At 37.7% G+C, this 24,384-nt stretch overlaps 1 protein-coding gene across 1 annotated transcript in view; it reads right to left on the bottom strand.

The window, feature by feature from the left end:
• Positions 1–6,247: 6,247 nt before the first annotated feature.
• Positions 6,248–24,384, bottom strand: part of SLC44A1 (solute carrier family 44 member 1) — a 62,910-nt gene continuing 44,773 nt past the window's right edge. Inside the window, exons 7-16 of the mRNA XM_062513936.1 lie at positions 24,093–24,182; positions 21,847–21,974; positions 20,612–20,798; positions 17,676–17,841; positions 13,373–13,529; positions 12,852–12,935; positions 11,652–11,789; positions 10,194–10,430; positions 8,488–8,568; positions 6,248–6,278 (exon numbers count right to left, since the gene is read on the bottom strand). Of these exons, the coding sequence (XP_062369920.1) occupies positions 6,255–6,278; positions 8,488–8,568; positions 10,194–10,430; positions 11,652–11,789; positions 12,852–12,935; positions 13,373–13,529; positions 17,676–17,841; positions 20,612–20,798; positions 21,847–21,974; positions 24,093–24,182 (1,292 nt within the window). The 3' untranslated portion in view covers positions 6,248–6,254. The remainder of the gene's footprint in view (positions 6,279–8,487; positions 8,569–10,193; positions 10,431–11,651; positions 11,790–12,851; positions 12,936–13,372; positions 13,530–17,675; positions 17,842–20,611; positions 20,799–21,846; positions 21,975–24,092; positions 24,183–24,384) is intronic.

Here is a 24,384-nt window from a genome sequence, read left to right as displayed (position 1 = left end):
GTCAAGCCTTTAAAATCTGTTCAGAAGATTTCCCTTTTTCCTTAGGGTAGTTTCTGTAATTAGCAACACAATTCACTATACAGAAATAATTATTTTCTATAGTTGTTCCACCTTAATTTTGCTCTAAACAGCTCCAGAGTAAAATTAAAGTGGGACATGGAAGATGTTGCTGTGAGATGTCTGAACTGGAATGTGAATTTTCTTAACTACTGTGAAGATCCTGCAGAATATTTTCTATCTGCTCTCCATGGCTTCACCTAACTTCTGGCAGCTGCTTTCTGGCCTACATTAGAAACAAAATCGCCTTTTGGTTTTCTCTTCCCTCACTCCCCTAGGAGACACTATGAAATTGTCAGTGGTACTGTTTTTCAAATGAGAGGTATTCTCCCATTTCAATCTGAGCAGCAGGGAGGGACCCAACTAATACTAACATGGAGGACACATGGTATTTGAGAGTTAAAAAAAATGATTACAGGAGGAACTCCAGTTAGTGCACAACTTGTGGTGGGTTTCATAACTAGTCAGCCTCCTAATATCACCAAACCTTTTTGAAGTAAGCTGCCCCTCTTCCCACTCAAGCCAGAGAGGAGAGGTGGTATGCTCGAGGAATGGTAGCCACCTATGCTGCCAGCATAAAACAGGAATGCTGTTAGGTATCTACTTATATATCACATACTTAGAGAGGCCATAGCTGTCTTTAACATTACCAAAATTTGGCTAATTCTGTTAAAGTCAGCTGGTAGTTTTACTCAGAATTTTTGGAACTTTTGTTCTAAGGGGAGTCCTATGTTTCTGTAGAAAATACTAAATGCTTAAAACACCAAATTCTGATCATCACATTCAAGTATGATGATTTGACCTCAGTGAGACAGGGGAGTAGAATCTGATGGGAATTTGCTGTTTTCTGCTAGTTCCATTTTAACAGATGTCTGTCAAATGAATGCCAGATAGTTTAGCCTCCAAGTAGGTATTTTCAGATCAATTCATTATACCAATTCTCCTTAGAAATATTTTCATAATCCTGGTCTTTGAGGAGCTTTGGCTTGATTGTATCAGATTGTAAGACTCATCACAGTTCCATCCCAGACCAGAAATTTTGCCTTTTATACATGACCCACATTACAAGAGACAAGTTTCATCTTTTCTCTCATCTCTTCAAATATAAAAGAAAAAAACCACCTTGAGAACAGTATTTGCTAAAGAACACAAGAAATATAGATTTACTAGTCTTGATAATCTTGTTACATGATGGAAATAACAGCAGAGATGAAACAGTTGGAAGAGCATTTTAAAATGAAATACTTAGAGTAAACTTTCATCATCCCAACAGAGAAGCTGAGTGCAAGAAATGCTTCAAATAAGCCTGTTGGGTTTTGTCTTGAGAAACATGAGGGTTGCTTTCTTGTTGTTTTGTCTTTCTCACAAAGATGAAATAGAATGTCTGTGTTGATAATGTGACACAAGCTGTTTAAGAATCAATGGGCTAGTGATATTTAGATTTAATAAAAGGTATCTGCACAGGCCAAGCCATGATTTAAAAAACAGGAATGCTGTCAAGTATCTACTTATAAATCTTAAGACTGTTTCTTAAGATGACTGTGCCATATTCAATATAGCATGTAATATGCACTCTGAACTAAATGCTCACAAGATGGTGATATGTCTGCTACATGCATTTTATTCTGACTCTATAACATACATTCATAGAATACATCATAACCACTCAGAGCAAACCACTAAAGTGCATGCCCTGAGGGCACATTAAGTATATTGTCTCCAACACTGGCTGCTCAATTGCCAGAACACTGATACAGAAAGGGCTCGTTTTTGCTTTATATCCCCATTATGTGCTGAAAGAGTAAGAGCTAACATCCCCTGCTCCCTCTGTGAAAGGGAGCACTGTGGAGCAGGCTAATTGCCTGCTGCAAAAAAAGCCCTTTCAGAAAGAAGTAACCACCCTGAGAAGATGCTGTACAGAAATGCAGGGAGCAAGTCTTGGACCAATTATTGGGTAAGTGGGCCTGTGTACTGGGTTAGGCTGGATGGAGTTAATTTTCTTCTCAGCAACCTGCAAGGTGCTGTGTTTTAGATCTGCAACCAAAACAGTGTTGCTAACACAAAGCTTTACCTGCTGCTGATCAGTGCTTGCACAGGGTCAAGGGCTTCTCTGTTTGCCACTCTACCACCCCAGCAGTCATTTGGGGTTGGGCAAAAGAATGGGAGAGCACACAGCCAGGACAGCTGACCCAAACAGACTAAAGAACTATTCCACACCATATAACGTAACACTCAGCAATCAAACTGGGTGTGGTTCCAAAGCTGCTGCTGGTTGGAGATTGGCTGGGCATTGTTCTGCTGGTAAATGATTGCTTTGCTTTTTTTTTTTCCCTCCCTTATTTGCTTAATGAACTGCACTTATATTAATGTTTTTGTCCTTTCACTGCTCTCTCCAACTCTGCTGCAAGGACTGAGCAAGCAACCAAGTAGCAGTGTATGTGACAGTCATGGTCAACCCATCACAACATTTAACTGCATTTTCCACGGTTAGTTCTCCCTTCTAGGACACACTTTCCCAATACAGAAAATTATTAATTTACTATGCCAATCTAAGGCCACATTTAGAAGCTGTCTTGGTTCTGGCAGCTGGAAGCTACTGGAAAGCCGAAGATGCAAATTTAAACTGGCCATACTCTGTGTTAAATCTAGTTGTGGAGCAGCAGTGAAACTCTAGAAGTGATTGATTGCACTTCTAACCTCAGTGATGGACTAATACCAGTCAAAAAAAAATCCTGCCTCAGAAGTTTACCTTAGCACTTACTCTCCCTCTCATTCAGCCCAGATGATATCCTGACTCATTGCCTTGGGAAGGTAAAAGGGAATATGGTAATACCAAGGGACAAACGGGAGCTGACACTGCAACTTACCACTCTTTTACTCAGAGCAATATGGAAATGAGACCCAAAAGAACAACAACAAAAAATAAGTCTTTGTTTTGAAGAAGCAGTAAAGATGACATGGTGCTGTTCAACTTCCAAACAGAAAATATAACGTGGAAAACAATTAACAATTTAAGGAATGGTATGTTCTTTTTCTGTTTGAAACCTAACTGGTCAGAGGCTATGATGCAGAAACCAAATGCTGGGAAGGAGTAATCCCAGTGATTGTTTCTAAATCAAAACTGTCCAGCCTAAATCTTCAGTCTTTGAGCGCTACTGAATTCAATGGACCTTCTGAGGAGATGATTTCTCTGTTTTATCTGTCTCATTTGCTCCTCCTGCATTGTTATTCGCAGTGCAGCATCACTCTCTACTTAGTCTAGACTGCTTCCCACAAAGTAGACCATACACTGGCTTTAATAACCAACAGTCAAAAAAGTATTTAATACATCACAGCTGGCAGACCCCAGCACCACTACTGCCAAAAATTATGTTCGGGATTTACATGCCAAAATGTCCTCCTACTCCACTATCCCCAGTAGGAGAGGAAAGCAGTCTAAATTTGTCCTGAAAAGTTGTCTTTTCAGAGTTCTGCCTTCTGCTTATCTCTGTGCACAAGACAGAGCTGGAAGAGGGCAGTTTGTAGTTTGGTTACAAATGAATTTCAGAAGACATTCAAAAGCTTTAAAGGGCCACTGGAAAGCCTGTGTGTGGATGGAATGCCTTTTTGGCAGGACTGAAAAGCTCTGCATGCTGGATATACACTCAAGAATGGTGCACACATTTTTATTAAGAAATTTGTAATGATATAGATTTCTCACTTAAACATTACAACTACCCATAGAAAACTGTTGCCTGTATCTTTTAAACATCATGTAAATAAACAATTTTTTTTAAGACAGGTTAAACTGCTATAAAAATGGTGCACAGTCAAGTCATACAAAAATACAAAATTTGTTACCAACTGCAGTCCTAGTTGCAATTACAGAGAATAATTCCCACTCAGGACTTCCCAATGAGTGGAGAACACAAACTTGTGGAACCAGTCTTGGCAAAATTTTTTTATCAAAATGAGCAGAACACAAGGCTTCTTTCATTAAGCACTTCCAATAACGTTCAAACAAGATGAAAACTAGATTTTCTGGAAGCAACTGGGTACTTGATAAGCCTTTTAGCCTTGAAAATCAGCTTCTAGGATTCATCTAAGCCAGTTTTTAAATTTGTGGTGCCAAACCCCTCTTATCTACACAAATACCAGTGTTGAGTACCACTGCTGTCTTAGACACTGGTACTGCAGGAATGTGTCATCTCCACAAAAGTAAGGCTGCTCCAGCACTTCTTCTGGACAAGTTTGACCTCTACATTGCACTGAGAGGCCTCATCTGTGCTCCAGTTTAAATCCCTAGGCTGAAGCTCGAGTCCAATCAGAACTTACACAGATGCGTACATTACAATTTCCATACTTAAGAGGACCCTCCTGATGCTAGCAGTTACAGGTTCACTTAAACGAGTAAGTGCTTCCAGGACTGGATAATTCTCTTTGCCTCCTGAACAGCTATCCTTTCTAAATGTATCTTTATTTCTGTACCTTTAAAATAGTTTGGGATCTGTGATATGAAGTGTAAATTGTTTTAACTCACTTACAGAAAGAAAAAAAGTAACAAATCTAAGTTATCAAATGACTTCTGGAAGCAAAAGTGAAATGATTTACTATTGCCAAAAACATAAGAGCACTAGTTAGCTAAATGATATTACACAATTTTTTAAACCTTCAGCAGCAATTTAGAAGTCTGATAGTCTGAAAGGAAGCACAGTTAATTGCTTACTAAACCTTGATTACACAAGTTGTGCATGTCTTTACCTAGACATACCTCTATACTCCATCATAAAGCTTCTGTAGAAAGGCTCTTACTCTTTTAAAAGATTTTCTGGAATGGAGTGATTGAACCATTGAGGCATCATTATTTGTAGACAGCTTGTATTTAGTGCAATAAGTTTAAAAATTCTGCTCTGAAATATTAACTTTACAATAACAAAAATAGTTTTCTTAAAAAAATGTTAACAAAAGGAATATATAGCATAGACAGATCATTAATTCTCAGCAAATACAGTTAAGCATTTACCATTTCACTATGCTGAATAATTGAATATTAGCATTCATATCTGGTGAGCTTCCAGACTGAAAACATATTTATGTATCTAATAATAATAAAAAAGCATGTTCTCTTGTCATTATTTAATAACTTCAGATAACTATCCTGGCAGCTACACTTCCAAAGGAATGTTTCTCTGCCCTTTCTGGCTTTAGCCACCCACTACAGTATGTACAAATATGGATCAAACAACAGGCAAGGAATGATCCTTTCTATCTCCCAGAACTCTCTCATTAAATGAAATGAATCATACAGTACTTTTTAATGTACAGTAGTACAATTCATTTCTCTTCCCATCCTCAGCATCTTTGTATCTAGTCATGAATTAATCATGAGTATGGCTAAGACTGAGCTTTAACAATCTGTTATTTCACTTGCCCGTATCAAGAATCCATACCTTTCAAAGGAACACTGCTGAAGTGTGAAGGAGCTACTGAACTCAAGGGGAGGATAGAGGGCAATGGGTATGAGGGGTAAAAGTTGGGTAAGCAGGAAGTCAATTGCATATAAAAATTATCTGTCCCCATTTTGTAGGTTCTGTTTAATAGGAGATGCAAGGGCTCCCACACACCTAAATACCTGAGGAGTTGGTTATTGTGATATTTGATACTGGTAAACAAAACTGTGCCCTGCCAGGGCTGTAAAGTAAAATAACTGCTTACAAACACATTTGAGCTGAACGAAATTTTGCTGAAACCACCTCTTGAAAAAATAAATTTGAGACTTTTCTTGATTTTAAGGTTTTCTGTACATGTCACTGTCCTGAATTTAATGCAAATTTAAAAGAAATTAAACAAGTAAAACGCTCAGCAGATTAGCAGTGTCATGGGAAATCTGTCTCTAAACCCAGTCATGATTTCAGATTATCTTTACAATGATACTTCCTCCAGATTTTAAAATATCAAGCAGATAAGAATCAACATTTCCATGACCACAACAAATAGTTTAAGAAATGGAACAATGATAAAGCTGCTTGTAAAAGCCACCCGTATGAAAAGAGTACATGTTTCACAAAAATAATTGTTAAAAAAAGTTTTAAATCCCTGTTCCTTTTCTCTGATTTTGGCTGTTTATTTTTATATATATATATATATATGTATGCATGTATATATGTATATATATACTGTTTTGGAATGTCAATGGGTTCCAATATGGCTGGCTAGTTTCAAGATGAACTTGCTCCAGAGGCCTAGAAAACAAAGTCATATAGTACAGTCTTAGACAGATGCCAAAGGACAAGGAGAAACTGAGTCAAATGGGTCACTGGAAGTCATAAAGAAAGAAGCATGAAAAGGTGGGGTTTTTTTACTGTTGTGCCCTGATGCAAGAACAAAACTACTTAAAATATTTCCTCATCTCTGCCACTAATATCTACTTATACAACTGCACTTAGGGCATTTCACTTTAAGAAATAATTGTTGTATCTAAGAAATATCTGTATTTCAAGGAAACGGAAGCAAATCAGTAAAGACTGTTTTTAAAATAAGAGAAAAAAGTAATATTGATCTTATTTTCAGACATGCAATTTTGGTACTATGGGCACTACTGTTACATAATAGATTCATGAATGAACATATTCTAGATATAACTGAGGCCCTCTATCAGTACTTTGGGGAAAGGTATCAGAAATTTAACTACTGTGTCCCATCATCATCAGGACATGAGATCCTAGTATTTCAAAATCAAATCAACTGGAGCTGAATGCCCAAAAATGGAAAACCACAAGGCCCAAACAGTTCCAAACAAGACAATCACATGAGCAGCAGAATTGGGAGTAATTCAGCAGGTGACTTCCACTCTGAGCCTCAAGTGCTCAGCATCTTCTCCAGCCATCCTATGAGGACTTTCAGCCACTACCAGGCTAAGAGCTTAGAAAAAAATTCCTCTAAGAATAAGACCACCCTTGGTTTGCAAGTACTTAGCTTGCAATTTTACAAGGGTTGGGGGTGAATGAAGTTTTTTAACATCCAGGTTTTAAGCAGTCAAGTACTAAAGTGTAAGTAGCAATCTGTGCCAGCTCTGACAACAGCGCAGTGAAAAACCACTTAAGGTAAACCAATTATTTGAAATAGAGTTTAACATGAAATTTTGAACTGAATTTTTTGTGCATATGACTAGAGAGTTTGCACACCCAGTTCTCAATCATTTTCATGGCACATTTACATTCATAGCAAATTAGCTCGCTCTGAAAATCACAACATTAATGTCTGCTTGACCGGCTAGAATTACTTCCAGAAGAAAACAGTAAATGAACATAGAATTAGTTTTTTATATGTATAAACACAGCAGCATTTAGGCATAAGCAAATCTAGAAATTGGTATGCCATAATGAAATAGCAAAACACGCAAAGCTACACATCTATCCAGTCTATAGCAGGAACCCATTCCAGCTTAGTCAAAAAATGCTCATGCAACATGGCTTCACAAACATTGTTGAAAAAGGATATTCTTCTTTAACATAAACTTATTTAGATTCCATTTGGTTAAAAAATTATCCCCATGGTACAGAAATGAATAAGACCCCAAACACTCTGAGAAAGTGATGATGGAAAAATATTCTATTTGAAAAAGTCATAATGTAGGATGACAAATCATACCTTGCCCAGCCTGGCTTTCCATTATATGCCCTCTGTTCTCCACCTTCCAAACTTATCCTCCTATCTGTTATCTGTACCATGTATAGTGTTCTTATTCCAGGCTACGCAGACATGCAATGCCTTCCTAACAGGCACACCATAAGTAAAACAGGCTGCAGAAGCATAAATGATGCATTGTTCACTGTCTGTGCATCTGACAGTGTGAGATGGAAAGAGCACACAAGAGACAAGCAACATAAGTAGTTGGCAATAAAACAAACAACTGGGAGAAATGTCATTTGAGCAGGTTGAAAGGAATCACTGTATCCAATTCCTTGGCACTGTGTAAGATAATTTGGTGAGGGCTTTAAATACCTGGTTCTACTTTGCAACAATGGATGTTCGCAGTAGTGTTCTTCATTTCAGGCTTTTGCAGTGAATGTAAGATGAGCAAAAATTGTTCATCTCAGGTCTGAGAAAAGCCCAGTGAATCTCAGAGACATCTTATTTTTAGACTATTCAGCAATTGGGGCTGACTGCATATAGCACATGGCATGCACCTCTAATCCTAATGAAATGATACTGCATTTGTTTCATACAAGACAGTTCCTTTCATCTTACTTTTACAGGAGATGGTCTCAGCTGTGACAAAAACTCTGCCATCCAGGTGATAGGCAAGCTCACAAACAGAAAAAGCAGAACATCTTGAGTGATACAGAGAACAAAAACTTCTCCTGAGGAAGTGCAGTCAGTAAAGACAAAGAGGGAGAAGAAGTAAAAGTGAAACTCTTGGAGGAGCGCCACCTCCTCATCTGCACCTACCATTGGTTTTAGCTCTCTGCCCTCAGCTCCACCTCCCCGGCCAGCTTCTTTCATAGATTTCCTACTATTCTCCACAAACTCCTGAAAAACAGTAATTAAAAGACAAGAGCTTTCATAGAGCAGACTCCAAACATTAAATCTCAAGACAGAACTTCAAGAAGTAACTACTCAAAATATCTAGGCAATTTGCATCTCCCACTCCTCTTGCTTAAACTTGACCACAAAGTATCAAAAAAGCCTGCCAAATAACCACAAAGGTCTCCCCCACTTAATTTTGGAAGCCAGACAGATGTTCGCCTTGTGTTCTCTTACACACAAGTCAACTTTCACATTTACCATGTAATGCTCTCTTTACGGAGAAAGAAGGTAAAAGGCTGGTTTTCAAAAAAACACAAAACAACAAACCCCCCCCTCCCCCCGAAAAAAGCCACTAGCCAAAACCAAATAAAAAAACCCACAGAACAACAAAAAACCCAAACAAATCAGAATCTCACTTTTTGCCTTGTATCCTGTGTATAATGTTAGAACTCCATTAAACAAAAGGACGTGGAGATAATTACTTGCAAGCTTTGGCTGATTTCCCTGTCCTCAATGCAACCTCTTACATTTTCACCACATCACAATCTCCTTTTCATGAAGATTAGAAAATGTGCTACAAAGATTTTAAGCATTTTTTTTTTCTCTTAAAGGCAAGAATTCTGCAGAAAATGTCAGTAAACTTTAGCTGTTGGGGTCTTGTGATATTGACTGCTGACTAAAGAAACTCACAATTCTTTTCCAATTTATCAGTGCTTTCCTTCTGAAAGAACTTGCTGCATTTTACTCTTACTCTATTAAAAAGCAGCTAACCAGTGGCTGATTTATTTATTATATACTCCAGATTCTGTAGGGGTTTACAAAAAAATTAGCACTAAATTCTTGGCATGGTTTTCCCACAATAATAAAAATAATATGCTAAGAAGTCATGAGAATCTTCCTCTAGCATACATATGAGGGTACATTTTACAGAGACATATTCTACACCTGCCACTTAAAAACACTGTCAAGAAACTACGTACACAACAACAAAGTGAGGGACTTGAGAAGCAGAATTTTTATGTCTTGGTGTCTAGTTATAGTGAACAGATAATAACATGGAATAAAAATGGACAACATTAATTTGCTTTACAAAAGGCCTTGACAAAGCATGTAGGCTGCAGGACAGAACATAAAGCCTGGTATTTCTATGTGTGACAGAGTCAAATTTTGGTTGATGTCTATATGAAAATTCCACTATGGTCACTATCTATGCATGAGGTAGAACACTCTGATATTTTTTCTCTCTCATATCCAATGAGAGGTCCTTCTTGAGAAAGTATGAGAAACAAGTTTTCTCCCCTTGTTTTCTTTCTATGCTGCACTGTGTTATTTACAAGACACGATATCCAAGAGTATGATTCTGCAAGATCACTGCTCATCTGACAGCTAGCAAATAGAAGCCAATACCATGGGAAGGATGCACTGTTACTTATTTGATGCCTATCAGATGACAATATTTCCTGATCAAGCCATAAACAAGATGTCAAGGTTTAAAACAAAACAAACAAACAAACAAACAAACAAACAACCCCCCCCATATTAAACTCAGTTATTCCATTTATTCCATTGTCAAAATACCTATTTTATGGAACCAGATCCTTAGACTTTGAGAATAAGGGGAAACTTACCATGAGAACTTTATCCATGTAGAATTCCTTGCCAGGGCTCCCATCATTGTATTTTGTATCGATGGCAAAACATAAGAAAAGGACATCAACAACCATTTCATAAATGGAAAGGAAGCAGTGAGCAACCAGGAATGCAAAGAGGCAGACAATGATGAGTGGCAGTACCCAGATGGTGTAATCTCGTTGGTAATTCAGCAACATAATGCCGGCCAAACCTGTGCTGCAGACAATCAGGACCTGAAGAAGAAAATGGTAGACAACTCTAATGGCAGAAGCCTTTTGATATTTTTAGTTTAGTCTGTTGGTATTTTTTGTTTGGTCTGCCAGGGTTAGAAAAGAGGTTACAGATGGTAGGTAACCAAGATCTCTACCTCCACGTCCCTGAGAATAAATGACATTTAATTCATTTTTCAGCAGGTTCAAGTTAATTGTTACATATCCTTCAGCATGAAGAGTATTCTTCAGAGAAAATTACATTTATATTCTGTTGTCATCATTCTAGTGTTACAGAACATTCCTGTAAAAAAGAACTTTATCCTGTCAATTATATAAATCCTACAACCAGATGCAATGCATTAACTAACTAATGTGCAGGTGTATTTTTTTATTTGGGGAGTAGGGAGAAGTTAGGCATTAGGAGAATGGTATGTTTGACATTTTGGTAGTGGAAACAACTTCCAAGCTTGTTTAATATCTATTTCCTTGGCATACAGGAGAGAAGGTAGATCAGAATTCGCATGAGGCACTTCATGTAATGGTCTCCAAAGAACTACACTATGTATGAGGCCCTAACAGATATTCCACTGGGTACCAGTCTGGTTTTGGCAAAAATGAAAAGACTAAATTGGTGTTGCCACTTGATTTTTTGAACATTTCTGAGCGTATTATTACAAACTGCAGCTAAAGACAATCATAAAGTAGGTCAGCTTTTATGAAAACACCACATTGAACTGGTAGAGGAGATGCTGATAATGTAGCATTATTTCACCTGAGACTAATTTTTATGTGCGCTGTTAATTTGAACATTTCTGTCACTTGAACATTTTTCTAATCATAAAATGTAATCAATAATGTGTCAAATTTTCAACATAAACCTAAAGAGCCCATACTAAACAGAATTTAAAAGAAAAGCTTCCTTTCCTTACAATTCTATGTCTTAACCACAAAATCCAAACCTTATACTTTCTAATAACTTTTCTCTTGACTCCCTAAAAAAATAATGCAAAAAGTGTCATAAACTACAGCTATTCCTCCCTAGTCACTTTTACTAAATATAAGTGGATCATGTGTTTATGCTCCCTATCCTGGATGGTCCCTTCCTAATATGATGCAGCTAGATGCAATAAAGTGCATACTAAGAAACAGGATTTTTAAGGCATTTTGAATTAGGGTACAAGCCAATGCTAAAGAAAGATTGCTTCTACATAGGTCTGTAACAGCTGTATGCAGCACACATACCTTTCCTAGAAACAGCATAAAATCCCCAACTGTGTTTATGGCAGCCACTCGCAATGCGTTTTCCACTAGGATAACAAAGGCATCCTTTGCTGAGGTGCAGAAATTGGTGCTGTTGATAGCTGTGGCTGTATACGCATTCTGAGAAAAGGAGATTGAAGATTTATTCATAGAATGATCAGTTATTTCAGATGGAGGGTGGGGAAGGTGAGGGGGAAGATACAGCTTCTGAGTAAGACACATTCATCATGTGATTTTAATGAACAAAACTTCCCATGAGAGTTGTTGAATCAAGCAATATGAACCAGATGACAGAAGATTGTATGAGGTAAAGAATTACTACTCTTCTCCTTTCTTGCTCATAATTTATGCAGTAACAAGTTTGTTAAAAAAAACCTCATTAAACAGAATTTGCAATTTCTCCGCAGGAGAGGTACACAGTAGCATACTACAGAAATTAAATAGTTAAAAACAATCTGGAAATATAAAAGTATCATACAAGTCAACCAAGATAATTTATAAATACTTGACTGTATTCAAGGTCAGTGAGAAGTTTTCAAGGACTATATTGGGTGTTTAAAATGCTTTCTTAGGATTTTATTTTCTACATTTCCACAAGCAAAAAAAATAACAGCAGTAAAAGAGATATTATATACAAGATATTTATGTAGCTGATATTTATTTATGTGATATTTATAGCCCATATATCCACTTTTCCAAGGGGTCTTTTACAAGGATCAGCTAGTGTGTCACATTTTGCAATCTTTTTTCCCTTTGTAGATGGTATGACAATTTGATGTTTTGAATAGTTTTTACACAGTGAGAATCTTAAACATTACACATAGAAAAGCTTAGTTCTCTCTTAGCAAAAATAGTCTGAAACTCAGATGTAGTTTGAGTGAGTAGACATAAGGAGGAATGTCTCCAACCAATAAACACATGGTTATAAAGTTGAGAAACCATGTTCACAAAAATGAATATGGGCTACTTGTCAGTTCTTGTTTATATTCCAAAGGCCAGCACAGTGTTTTGCAGTGTAATTTCAGTAATGGAGACAAGACTGAAATACTGTCATTCAAGTTCAGTTCAAAAGTACAATATATTGTGTTAGCACGAGACTGCACTCTGGGAATATATATGCTAGTGTCAGCCCAATATGCTAGTGTCAGCCCTTACATAAAAGTTAAATATGGAAAATCTTACCTGATTTAAATATGTCAGGCACTTTTCTAGACACCAAAGGCAGCAAATGCAGGCTTTAAGCATACAGCGAGCACAAGCATTTTCCTAGAAAAGCACAGAATGTGGGAAAACATAGATGAAGAGATTTTATGGAAGCAATATTCCCTTGTGTTTCAGTAACTGATATTCAGCCTGCTAATTTAAGCAATCTGTATCAGTCTCATGGTCCTGTAAAGTCTAAATATTCCTAGAACAATAGGATGGTTTGGGTTGGTAGGAACTCCTGACACCACAGGCAGGGACAACTTTCACTAGACAAGGTTGCTCAAAACCTCATCCAACATGACCCAGAACACCTCCAGGGATACCCCAACTACTCTGGGTAACCTGTTTGAGTACCAAACCACCATCACAGTAAAAAGTTTCTTCTTACCCCTGATCTATTCCAAAACAAGACTTCCTACCTCCCACACGGACTAAATAAACAGGCAAACATATCAGGCCTTGAGTTTTAGCAAGAAAATTAAATCAGTTTCTCTTACCTTTCCTTTGAGTTGTGTGTGAATATACATGAGAATCATTCGTGGTATCTTCACTAGTGTGATAATGAAAGACCCCTTTGCTACTGTTCCCAGGTGGTAACAAACAAGACGATTAACAGATGCCAGAATAGGAGTAAATGGCAGATTTTTTTTCTCCCTGTTGAAAAGAGAAAAAAAATGAAGTACAATGATCAGTATTTACGTAAGATCATCTAGAAGTGCTACAAATTATCAATAAAACAATGTGGAAATGAATATATTATCCTCTACTGGCTTTCAGGATATATTGCTCACTCCACCCTGGCAACCTCTGTAACTCACAGATTTGTCTCTGATGCAGGACTATGATGAGGAATCAGTATGTCATACTGTCAGAGACTGAAATATTATAGTTATGGCTTAAGCATCTTTATGAAAGACTTTTGCCTATTAGAGCAAACCTTCATAACAAAAGATGCATGGAAGACCATCAGAACCTGAATGAGCTTCCTGACTGAGGCCCTGGACTGCAAGTTGATGGAGACAAGATAAAGGGACTCAATTCTGGGCTGGGATAAAAAGAATACATTCGCAGGAGGGAGACCACAGCCCCAGGGCTATCAGCTTGACAGGTTCTAACAGACACTCACACTAAAGAGTGGGAGTAGGAAGGAGGGGTTTTTTGTGTGTGGTAAAAAAGCCTCTGGTGACAGGCACACTGAATGCCAATACTCTGCTGTGCAGGCCTGCCCAGTTACAGTCACCTCCTCACCCGGGAAAGCCACATCTACAGGACATCCACCTGGATGACAGCAGAAGAGGTGTCATGGCCCATCAAAAGTTCACCCACAAGGCACCCCCAGATCCTGCACCAGGGCACTGTAACATGATGCAACAGATCCAAGGTGTTGCAGGGGACAGTGTCAAACTTGCCCTGTCTAAGGCATTCCCTCCTGGCCCAAATGTATATTAATCCATTGGATTCTACACTTTTTGGGGTGCAGAGGACCCTCAACACAAAGAAGACCAGATGGAGGGAAGCCACAAGATGTTGTAGGGACCCTTGGAAGCATGGTATGTTTCTACCTAAGCCCTGTCCCTCTCCCTGTTCCCTTGCCTGATCTTTTTCTACATCTTTCTTTTTCTTTCCCTTTGCCTCATCTACTATTATATAAAATATAACAACAGGTTTTTTTGTCACCAACATCTAACCTCCTTTGGTTTTAATCAAGTTTTGGAGTATATTTTGAACCTTTCTGCATTCATCCGTTTTACTCACAGTAACCTAGTTTTCTTAGCTCCTCTGTGTTAAATTGATTTGTAACATGTATGAGTTGTGTGGCGGTGCATCCCCTTTGTCCCTTCCCACCTTGGGCTGCATTATGATCTCAGAAATACTTGTCAGGCCTCTGTCTTGACAAAGAACACCTGGGCTCACCCCCTTGAACTTACCAGAAACACAGTCTGCTCCCAGGAACTTGTCCTGTCTAACAAGTTCCTGTTTTTAAATGAACTGTGCCCAAATACCAACCTAAGTGGAACAATATTTCTGTTATTGAACTTTCAAAGGTACAGACCTGAATTGTGGACAGGATGGAAAATTACTATGACTAAAGCCAGTTCTCTTGCAACCCTGTAAACTCCTTGACTGCAGTGGGCTATGACCAGTACCTCCTTTTGAGTGGGACCTCTCTGAGCCACTGAACACTTAAGTTTGTGATACTCAGAGGACCAATGTCAAATGCTGTTGACAGGGCCTGAGCTACTACCCCACTCCTCAAGTCTCAACCCTTTGCCTGTTGAGAAGGTGCAGAGGCATCTGACCTGAGCACTTCACTGAACTTCTTGTGCTCACAGTAAATTCTATAGACTCTTTTGTTCAATTTGTTAAATTACGCTACTGATTGAGTGATATTAAGTGCTGTTTACCTCTTTAGGCCTAAACTGTTGGCCAAGTCTGGGGCTAAGAGTGGCAAGAGGGCTGATTCTTAACCTTGTGATTCAATGAGAGGGTGTCCCTCATTCTTTTTTATCCTTATCCTTTCTCACCCTTAATCTCTTCCCATCCCCAGCATCCACAAAAATAATTTTAGATTAAGTTTTAGATTAATTTATTTTTAGTCCTACTTTTCCTTTTTAAAGTGTGTTTCAATCATCTACTAAGTAGTAGAGTGAATCTTTTCAATGAACTCTGTCATACTTTAACTTCTATACTAACCCGCTTTTGACAATACCTTGGCCAGTGATTCTCTGAGCAACTGAAAACACTCACTGGTGACAGGTAGTCTTACTAGCAGTTGACTGCACTACTACTATTAACAACTGTCAATTCCCATAAAGTTGCATCGGATGGTGTGTAATTCAAAACCTTCTAAAACAGTAAGAAACTGTGCTAATACTTTTTTAGTCAGACTACTGATAAACTTGCCTTTCCCTTGCTTGTTCTTTTGGAGATCTTTGTGTAGACTTTGAAGAGGACATTACTAATTGCTCAGGTAAACCCTGCTCAGATTTTCTGCATTTCTGATTTAGCTATTACATCCTCAAGGTACCCATGGCTGAGCCTAAAAACAAGTTATTTAATACAATGTAGCTATAATATTTTTAATTTATCAGAAAAATACTCACACTCATGGTTTCAAGCCATTTTTCTTTTTGACCAAGAAACTCACTTATATATCTCTCTCAAAGAATAGCACAAATTAAACATATAAAGAACAGCTCTTGATAATTATTATCTTGAGCATGATAATAAGCATATTAAGAAACATGTGCTAACATTCAAAAAATAAAGGATCTCCCCAGCTTGGGAGAAGTGAGAAATTAATCCAGAAAATATAACAAAAGTAGGTTTTTCATTCCATAAAACCAATATCTGCATAATTTAATCCTGTGATGTTAATGATTAAAATAAGTTTACCCTGTATTTTCTACCAATTAGCTTTTAGGGTAAGACAAATTCTACTCCCTGTTAGGCACAATCACATAAATTGCTTGAGTCTTATGCCCAGGCAACCCAAATACTTCCTCCTTTTCAGGGCAAAGTCTGTAATACAAAACACTTTGAGGCCTATCATTGCCTGAGTTGAAAGGAATCCATCCGGCTAAGGTGAATGAGCAGTGAACACATATAAAACATTTCTCCATGGATAACCTCATCTCATTTTATTTGGAAAGCTGTTCATATGTAAAATAATGGATATGTGCAAATTAATAGCTTTTCCATTTTTACCAGTCACTTTTCAAATTATGATTGTATCTTAAAATGTAAAAAGAAAATAACAGTAGAGAGAAACGAGGATTTACTAACTTAAAATAAAACTGATGTTATGGAATTATAGAGTATGGATAAAGTAAAAATAATTTCACCCTCAGGTGACAGGAAATACATAAACTTGCAGATGAAGTATACACATTGGTAAACAATCTATTTCAATGCAGAGCTAATCTCTTTCCTGTGTATTTTCCTCATTCCAGTACTCAATCTAATTTAATTATTCACAAGATTACATCCCTCTAACATCTTGTAATAACTTCATAGATATATTTCATTGGTATACTGGAGAACTTCATCATTAATAAAATAACAAAATTTCTGACAGCACAGTAAATTGATTCCTTGCTTTTGATATTGTTTTAAAGAGCAGAGAAGAAAAGAATCATGTAGTTCAGGTAACAGCCTCAATTAAAATGACAAAGCAATTAAACATTTGTGATCTGAATCATGCACTTGAAAAATATCTGCATACATTATTCTAAAAACTGATACTCTATTTAGTTCCCTAATACAGCAAACAAATACGGAGCTTTAAAATTTTACATGAATTTTTATTTGTATATGATCTTGTCAGAATCTATATGTAAATGATGAATCTAATAATATCTTAAGTTACCTATGACAGAAAGATTAATGAAGACTAGTGAAGCACTGTAAATAATTTGAATGGCACTATTTCACAATTAAAATAATAATCAATTGCTTTCATTATTTTTTAACCCCTACAGATCTTACCAGCATTAATTACTAGCATCCTTCCAGATTCATCCTACTTTGTAAACAACCACCCATGTCTGTAGAATATTCACAGGTTACAAGGCAAATAAAACTTCAAGTCTTCTATGTCAAGAATGCCATCTATAAATGGCAAAACAGTTAGTTCAGGACTTTACATGATTTAAAGATTCAAGTCAATTTAACTGTTGCCCAGCTTTCAGAATGGACACAAATATTCTCCCCAGAAACCCTGCTGCTCATTATTTCTGCTAAGTCAATGTGTAGGCTACTCCTTACTCCTTAGCTCCTGTAAAGCTAAGTTATCCTTACCTTGTAAAATAGTATGTCACAACAGCCCCTGCTACTGTCATCTGCTGACAGGCTAGGATAAACTCACTGATCCAGATGAGTCCCACTACATGGTACCACCACATGTATTTCAAAGGACCTGCCATCCGAAATTCAACAAATCCTTCTTCATTTGGGACAGGACTACCTACAAATAAATGAGGGTAAAAAAGAAAATGGTGCTTACATCAACTCATAATGAAGGAAGCATATGGTATTAGCAGTTCATAACCAGGTACCGCAGAAACGCCTTTAGTTTTTAGTCAGAGTTTTAAATGCCATGTTTAGGAAGACTGTTCTTAAGAAAGAGCTTTTGAGACAATAAGTGTAATGGCATTTGGAAAAAAAAAAACACTAAAAAAATTTCCCCAAATAATGACCATCTCATAGCAAAAAGTCATATAGTTAAACATAATTGAAGTCTACTTCAGTCCTTCCTAATTTGAGTTTGCTTCTTTATCAGTATTTTTTGTATAGCAGGAATTAATATCAGCTCCTTACATCTAGACATCAACATTAACAATTACTTTTGTTTTCCCTATGGTAAGCTTTGGTAGCTTTACAACTATTAACAGACATATAGGAACAGCCTTAGAAATTCTAAATAAATTATTTCATATATTCAAAAATTCATTGACTCTTTGAATAGCAATGAATAGCAATATCACGTACAGAGACTGACAGCATGTCAGAACACTCCTAGGATAAGCTCTATTTCAATGCACAGTGAGATGTTTCATCTTATACAACAGTTACAGGAAGAGGTGATGAGATTCAGAAAAACACTGCAAGGAACCTTGTGTGTATAAAGGGCCTACCTTGAAAACCATTGGTTTGACTTAGCACTGACAGCGCATTACCCACATTTTCAGTTATGCTTTTTTACTTACATATAAAATTAATGTTTTCTTGTGAATAAGTTAATTATTGAAATAATTCTGGTTTCAGTGAAAAAGGGCTTGGCCTTATTTGCAGTTTATTTAACTGATAATAGCGATGATACTGAGTACATATAAGCTAGAAAGATAAATTCGTTTTTGCAGAATCAAGGCAGGTTAAAAGGTTCCGTCAGTTAACTATAATAATACGCACATTCTGCTACAAATTTAGTGTCTGTGCAGTGGTCTGACTCAGAAAGTTAAGCACAGGGCTGAGACTTTCAGTGGTGACCATCTTCTGCATATAGCACAGAATGCAATAAAAACTAAAAATTCCATCAGTAATGAGAACAAGAACATGTGAATTCTATTGCCTCCAATCCTTACTAAGAACTCAGGATACGAAAAATATTTTCTTGGTTTTGAAAAGACAGGTGTGTGCTAGGGAAGAGCAGGGCCTTCCCTCTGAATAAGTAAAATTTTAGCATTAAGGGGGCTCTCAGGCAAAGATATGGGGATAGGAATAACAGCTCTTTACGGATATATATATATATATATATGTATGTATATAAAGGCAAACAAAACACCAACAGGTATGAAATTGCCAACAAACAGCCCAGGACCCCAGCAGCAGTTCTTCTGGCTGTGGACACCTTTCCTTTCCCCTGTGCTGCTGTTCCCATCCCACTGGCAGTCAGTGCCAGCAGCTCCCAGGAGCAGGGACAGATGCGGTGATCCCGCGTGGCTGCGGGAGCGCTGGGGGTGACGGAGGCCGTGTCCCCATGGGAAGGGTGGAGGAGAGGCTCTGCTCACGGGTCCTTGGGGCGGTGTCGGTCCCGGTGCTCCAGAAGGATGCTTGGAGATGGCAGGCAGAAGGGGGAGAGTGTCTGAGCAGGGGTGTGGGGTCCCACAGCCGAGGAAAGGCATCTCCCGGGGTTGGGATGGCAGGCGAGGATTTCCAGGGGCTGTTCTCCTCCGAGAGCCAAAATGCGCTAGAGAGCAGCTGGCCCCAATCTCCTTTGCCTGCCCCTGATCTCGAAGTGTTCTCCTCTTCCCTCCCCACCCCGCCCTTCGAGAGAAACTCCAAAAAGGGACAGGGAGCCTCCCCATATCACTTGCCATGTTAGCATGTCAATGGGAAAAAATTCCAGACGGAGAGGGGAAAAAAAAAGAAAAAAACCAACCCCCAACAAACATTTATCTTGAATTACTGTGAAATAGCTTTGTGATTTGAAACACCGCTACTTTTGGGTCAGTAGCAAAATACACATTTCAAAATTTTTAGACATTTAATTATGAATGACAGTCTCCACTGCCTACAATGTACTGCAAAATAACAGACTTTTTGAAAAGGATCTGCTGTGGGTTTGTTCTTTTTATTTTTCTGAAGTAGCCAAGGACCTATAGAATTGATTAATTCTAGAAGCTCTTGTCTGACCCTGAATACAAATAAAGCTTTCACTTTCTATGTACTGAAGAGCAGGCAGGAATTAGGAGTACATTGGCTGCTCAGAATACAGTGTAGAAAGCAGAAAAATCTCCCTAATGATTCTGGAATAATACTGGACACTTATGTTACAAACAATTGAAAACTAATATCACAATACTTACATTATGGGAGACAGTAGCTGTGTGCGATGGCTCTTCCCTTACTGTGTACTCATCTGTGTGAGTACTATCTACAATATTTGGTGACTCCATGATCATGCTGTCTTTAACTTGTGTATGTAAAATTAGAGGGAATTACTTGAAAAATTGCCATAGCAGTTTTCTTAATAGAGTCTCATGGTTTGCAGCAAATCAACTTGCATCAAATCAAAAAGCCAGCCTAACACACAAAGTACCATGCTGGGAATGAAGATTTAAATGCACAATAACCTTCTTGAAACAAGTGTTCTGAAGTCAGTGAAGCAGACACGAATAGAAGCACAACAAGGGGGCTTTTTTTTTTGTTTGAGATTCCCACAGGCTTTTTAGTCAAATCTGCTAGAAATCACACAAAAATGAAGTGAAATTTATTTAAAGTAAGCGACTGCTTACCTGTAGTACCAAGAAAAAGCAGGACTGTGATCCAGTATGTCCAGAAGAGGATAAGCACAAAGAATGTCCAAAATGGCTGGAAGACTAACAGCGGCAGGTGAATGAAGACCTTGCCAGCCACATGGAACAAGGCAATGGTGAGAGCTACTCTTTTGCGCATAATTAACACGATCAAGAACATGATAACCTAGAGGGAGAAGTTTCCAAATCACATTTTAGAGCACTGAAACAGAATCAAGCTACTCTTTTGCACAGCTAGGATATTCAAGCACACTAAATTAACACATACTCTATCTGTAAGGTCACAAGATCAAAATGCAAAACCTCTATCAGCTTCTTCTGGTGATAAATTATTTTCCAAATTATACTTTTGAGGAATTCCATTCTCATAATTATGTATTTGGAATCATCATCAACCTTAAGCTGATGAGATAAGACCAAGTTCTATCCTTAATTATGTTTTACAAAGCAGTGAAAAAATCAGCAAGTTTTAACCTTTAATTACCTTTAAGGTAATTTAAAATTTATATAACCATGGTGTTGTAGGATGTATATGGTGTATATGATGTATGTGGTGTATAATAACATAGGGAGCAAGAATCTAGGAGAGGGAACAGCAAGGAACTTTTGGATTATGATGTGAAGCAACAAGAAGAACAGAAGAGGGAGTCTTACAATCCCTGTGAATTTAGTCAAGCATTGTCAGTTTTTGGTAGTAAATTTAGTGACTCTGAAATGAACAGAAAGGCCCAAAGAAGATAAATTTGTTCAATTGGTGTTAGTATTTCAGTTCACAATGATTGTTGAGTACAACTTCTTTCAGAAGTAGGTTAAGGACTTCTAAATACACTGAAGTAACGAAGTACATCTGAACTGAGAACCTAAGAAAAATCTCTTTGGATTGGCAGTCCAATATTGTACCTATTCTTGGAAGTCCCTGTGGACATTTTACAGTAGATGAAAGTACATGAAGGGCTAGAAGTCTGTCTGACTCAAAATCATATATTAGAGAACAGTTCCTAGAAATTCTCCTCTGACTCATGATCAGATGTTAGAGTAACAATTCCTGAAAGCTAAAAAAGTAGCATAATGAAAGAAAATCACTTCAACATAAATTGTGGCAGAAATAAACTGTTCCAAAATGTTCCAAATATAATGCTTTCACCTGAATAAAAAACCAGAGACCAACAGGAAGACAAGAACAAGAAAATAATACAATCATTAGCAAAGCATACCGTGAAGACTGTAGCTGCAATGGCATAGATCAAGAGAGCCTGAAGATTGTCTTTGGCTATTTGGGTCTCAAGAGCACCAGCAGATATTCTTTGTTTAGCATAGAGCCACCACAGGATACCTGTACCACCTATGTTTTAGTGAGAAAACAAAAAGGATAAATTAATGATCCATCTTCTGTGTGATACATACTACCTAGTCCCAGAGAAATAAAACAGTTCTCTCCTTTCAAGTCTAGTCTGGTACTGAATACTCAAGAGCACTGACGCTCAACCCAACAGGAACTTGAGAGGAGGGAGAAGTACCTAGTTTTCCTCTGTTGCCCTCCTCTCAAGTGAATATACTCTTTTCACAGTCTCGCCATACTGTGACCACTTAAAAGACTTGCATAACCTTGAGTCTGTGTTTTAGGGTAAATTGCATTGAAAAACTACTTCACAGGGAGCCCTAACAATGCACAGCTTCCACTAGACAGGTAATAAAGGAACAAAACGAAGAATAAATAGTTCTGTGGTAGGCTGTATGTATGAATGTATATGTGTGTATAATAATTCAGGGAGTAAGAATTTAGGAGGGGGAACAGAGGCAGACCTTTGGATTAGGATGCGAAATAATAAGAACAACAAGACAAGGATTCTACCATTCCTAGGAACACTAATAAAAATAACAAGCATCAGCCTGATGCTGGAAACAGCACCTTAATCACTAATGTAGCTAAACTTGCTTCAGACAATGTCTTGGACACTGGAAAAAACATTAGTAAAGTGCACAGGAGGCAAATACAACATGAGGTACTATCTTCTCACCCATGTTATCTTAAACCTAGCCTTATGGCCAGAAAAACATTCTCCTATCCTAGCTGCCTTCCAAGGTAGAACTTTTCTTGAACACAGGTATCCAGCCGTCCAAGGAGATAAACTGTCTTCTCTGGTACAGTTCTTTTCTCTTTTGAGTGTCTTTCCCTGTTCTTACTGGTATTTCTGACTCAAAAGCATAAGCTTAGTTGGGAGGTTGGATGAGCCTCTGTAGTCCCTTCCAAGCTTACCCATTGATTCTGTGATCATATGTTTTTGCTGAATATACTGTGTTCAGGTCTAAAATGAAGAAAGCTCTTTTGACATCTCTTAAACAAAAAGTCAAGACAGAATAAGCAGTACGTATCATAAAAGACAGGTTTTTATTCAAGCCCTGTAATGGATGAAACTTTTTAGAACATAGTAACAGATGCCAGTAAGATAAGTCATTCAACTCTTTCACTCAACATGGTTACTCAGCTTCTAAAGAGAATATAAATTTTAAAAAAATCCGTATTTTTCCTTTCCCTGGTCATAGATTGTGATGCCATTAATCAGAAAACCAAAGTGATCCTGAAAAAATATAGATGGCCTGTTGATTTTTTCAATTCGTTGCAGTCATGAATTGCAAGAATAAAATCACTAGTGCTTCCTAATAAAATTACTCTACTTTTTTCCTTCCCTACAGTCATGTGCCCAGACATTTTGGCTTAGCTATTCAGTAATAAGCATAGAAAACTTTAGTTTTATGTATTTAAAAGCTAATGTGATAAAATAAGGCTATTTTCACACAAACTAGATAATTTTGGAAGAGACAACCTTTGGTCATTTCCAAGATAGCATGGCTGGCTGCATTTCACACATGATCTACGTCACGCAGGTCTTACTGAGAAATACAAAGATTTTATTATAATTGTGAGACAAGCACCTTTTCTTCCTCTCTTCAAGAACAGGTAGGTTTAAAAGAGCTACTCAAAGAGCTGAAGGGCTGATGAACACATCAGAGTTGTAAATATATTCAGCTCCATAAGCAATAGTTGCCCTTTGATTTCTTCATGCACCAGCCGTGGTGTGGGAGTGCCATCAGACACACGCAGGATTAGTTGCCTTGCTGACCTGTTTGGAAGGCAGGTTAAGAAGTAGGCAACATTTAGGGTTATGCTACCAGTGCTGTGAGGAATCTCCTGCACTGACATCTGTGGGCCCTAGTGATCTAGGCTTACATGAAGACTGCCTGCCAAGCAGGGTGTGCAAATATTCATGGACCAATGTACTCTCTGAGAGAGATCTGCAAATACTAAGGTGGCATTTTCAATGTGCATTTTGAAAGGGACTAAAAAAAAGGCTGAAGGGAAAGGCATGATTCAAGATCTGTGTGGGATGTAGCTGGGCTGAGGACATGGAGGACAAGGATTGGAACTGGGCACTCAAACTGGGAAACAAATAAAACTTACCAAGTGATCCCAGAATGACAAGAATTGTTAAAATCCAGACAAGTACTCTTGAAATGTACCTTATTATAACCATCAAAATCATGGACAACACTGCAAAAGAAAACAAATAAAATAAGCAGACTAATTACTTCAAGTAGATAGCCTTCCTAATTTAATCCACTGCACTAAGATAACTGCATTCCAGCAGAATTTTTACAGATTTCTTTTTTGAGACTTACAAACTCACTGAATAGATAGTTAGGAAAATTAGGCACCTCTACAACTTCTGCTTTGATAATGTTGATTAAAACAA

The sequence above is a fragment of the Cinclus cinclus genome, chromosome Z (genome assembly GCF_963662255.1).
Source record: "Cinclus cinclus chromosome Z, bCinCin1.1, whole genome shotgun sequence".
In the NCBI taxonomy this organism is placed as follows: domain Eukaryota; kingdom Metazoa; phylum Chordata; class Aves; order Passeriformes; family Cinclidae; genus Cinclus; species Cinclus cinclus.
This window is presented reverse-complemented; position numbering and strand designations above follow the sequence as displayed.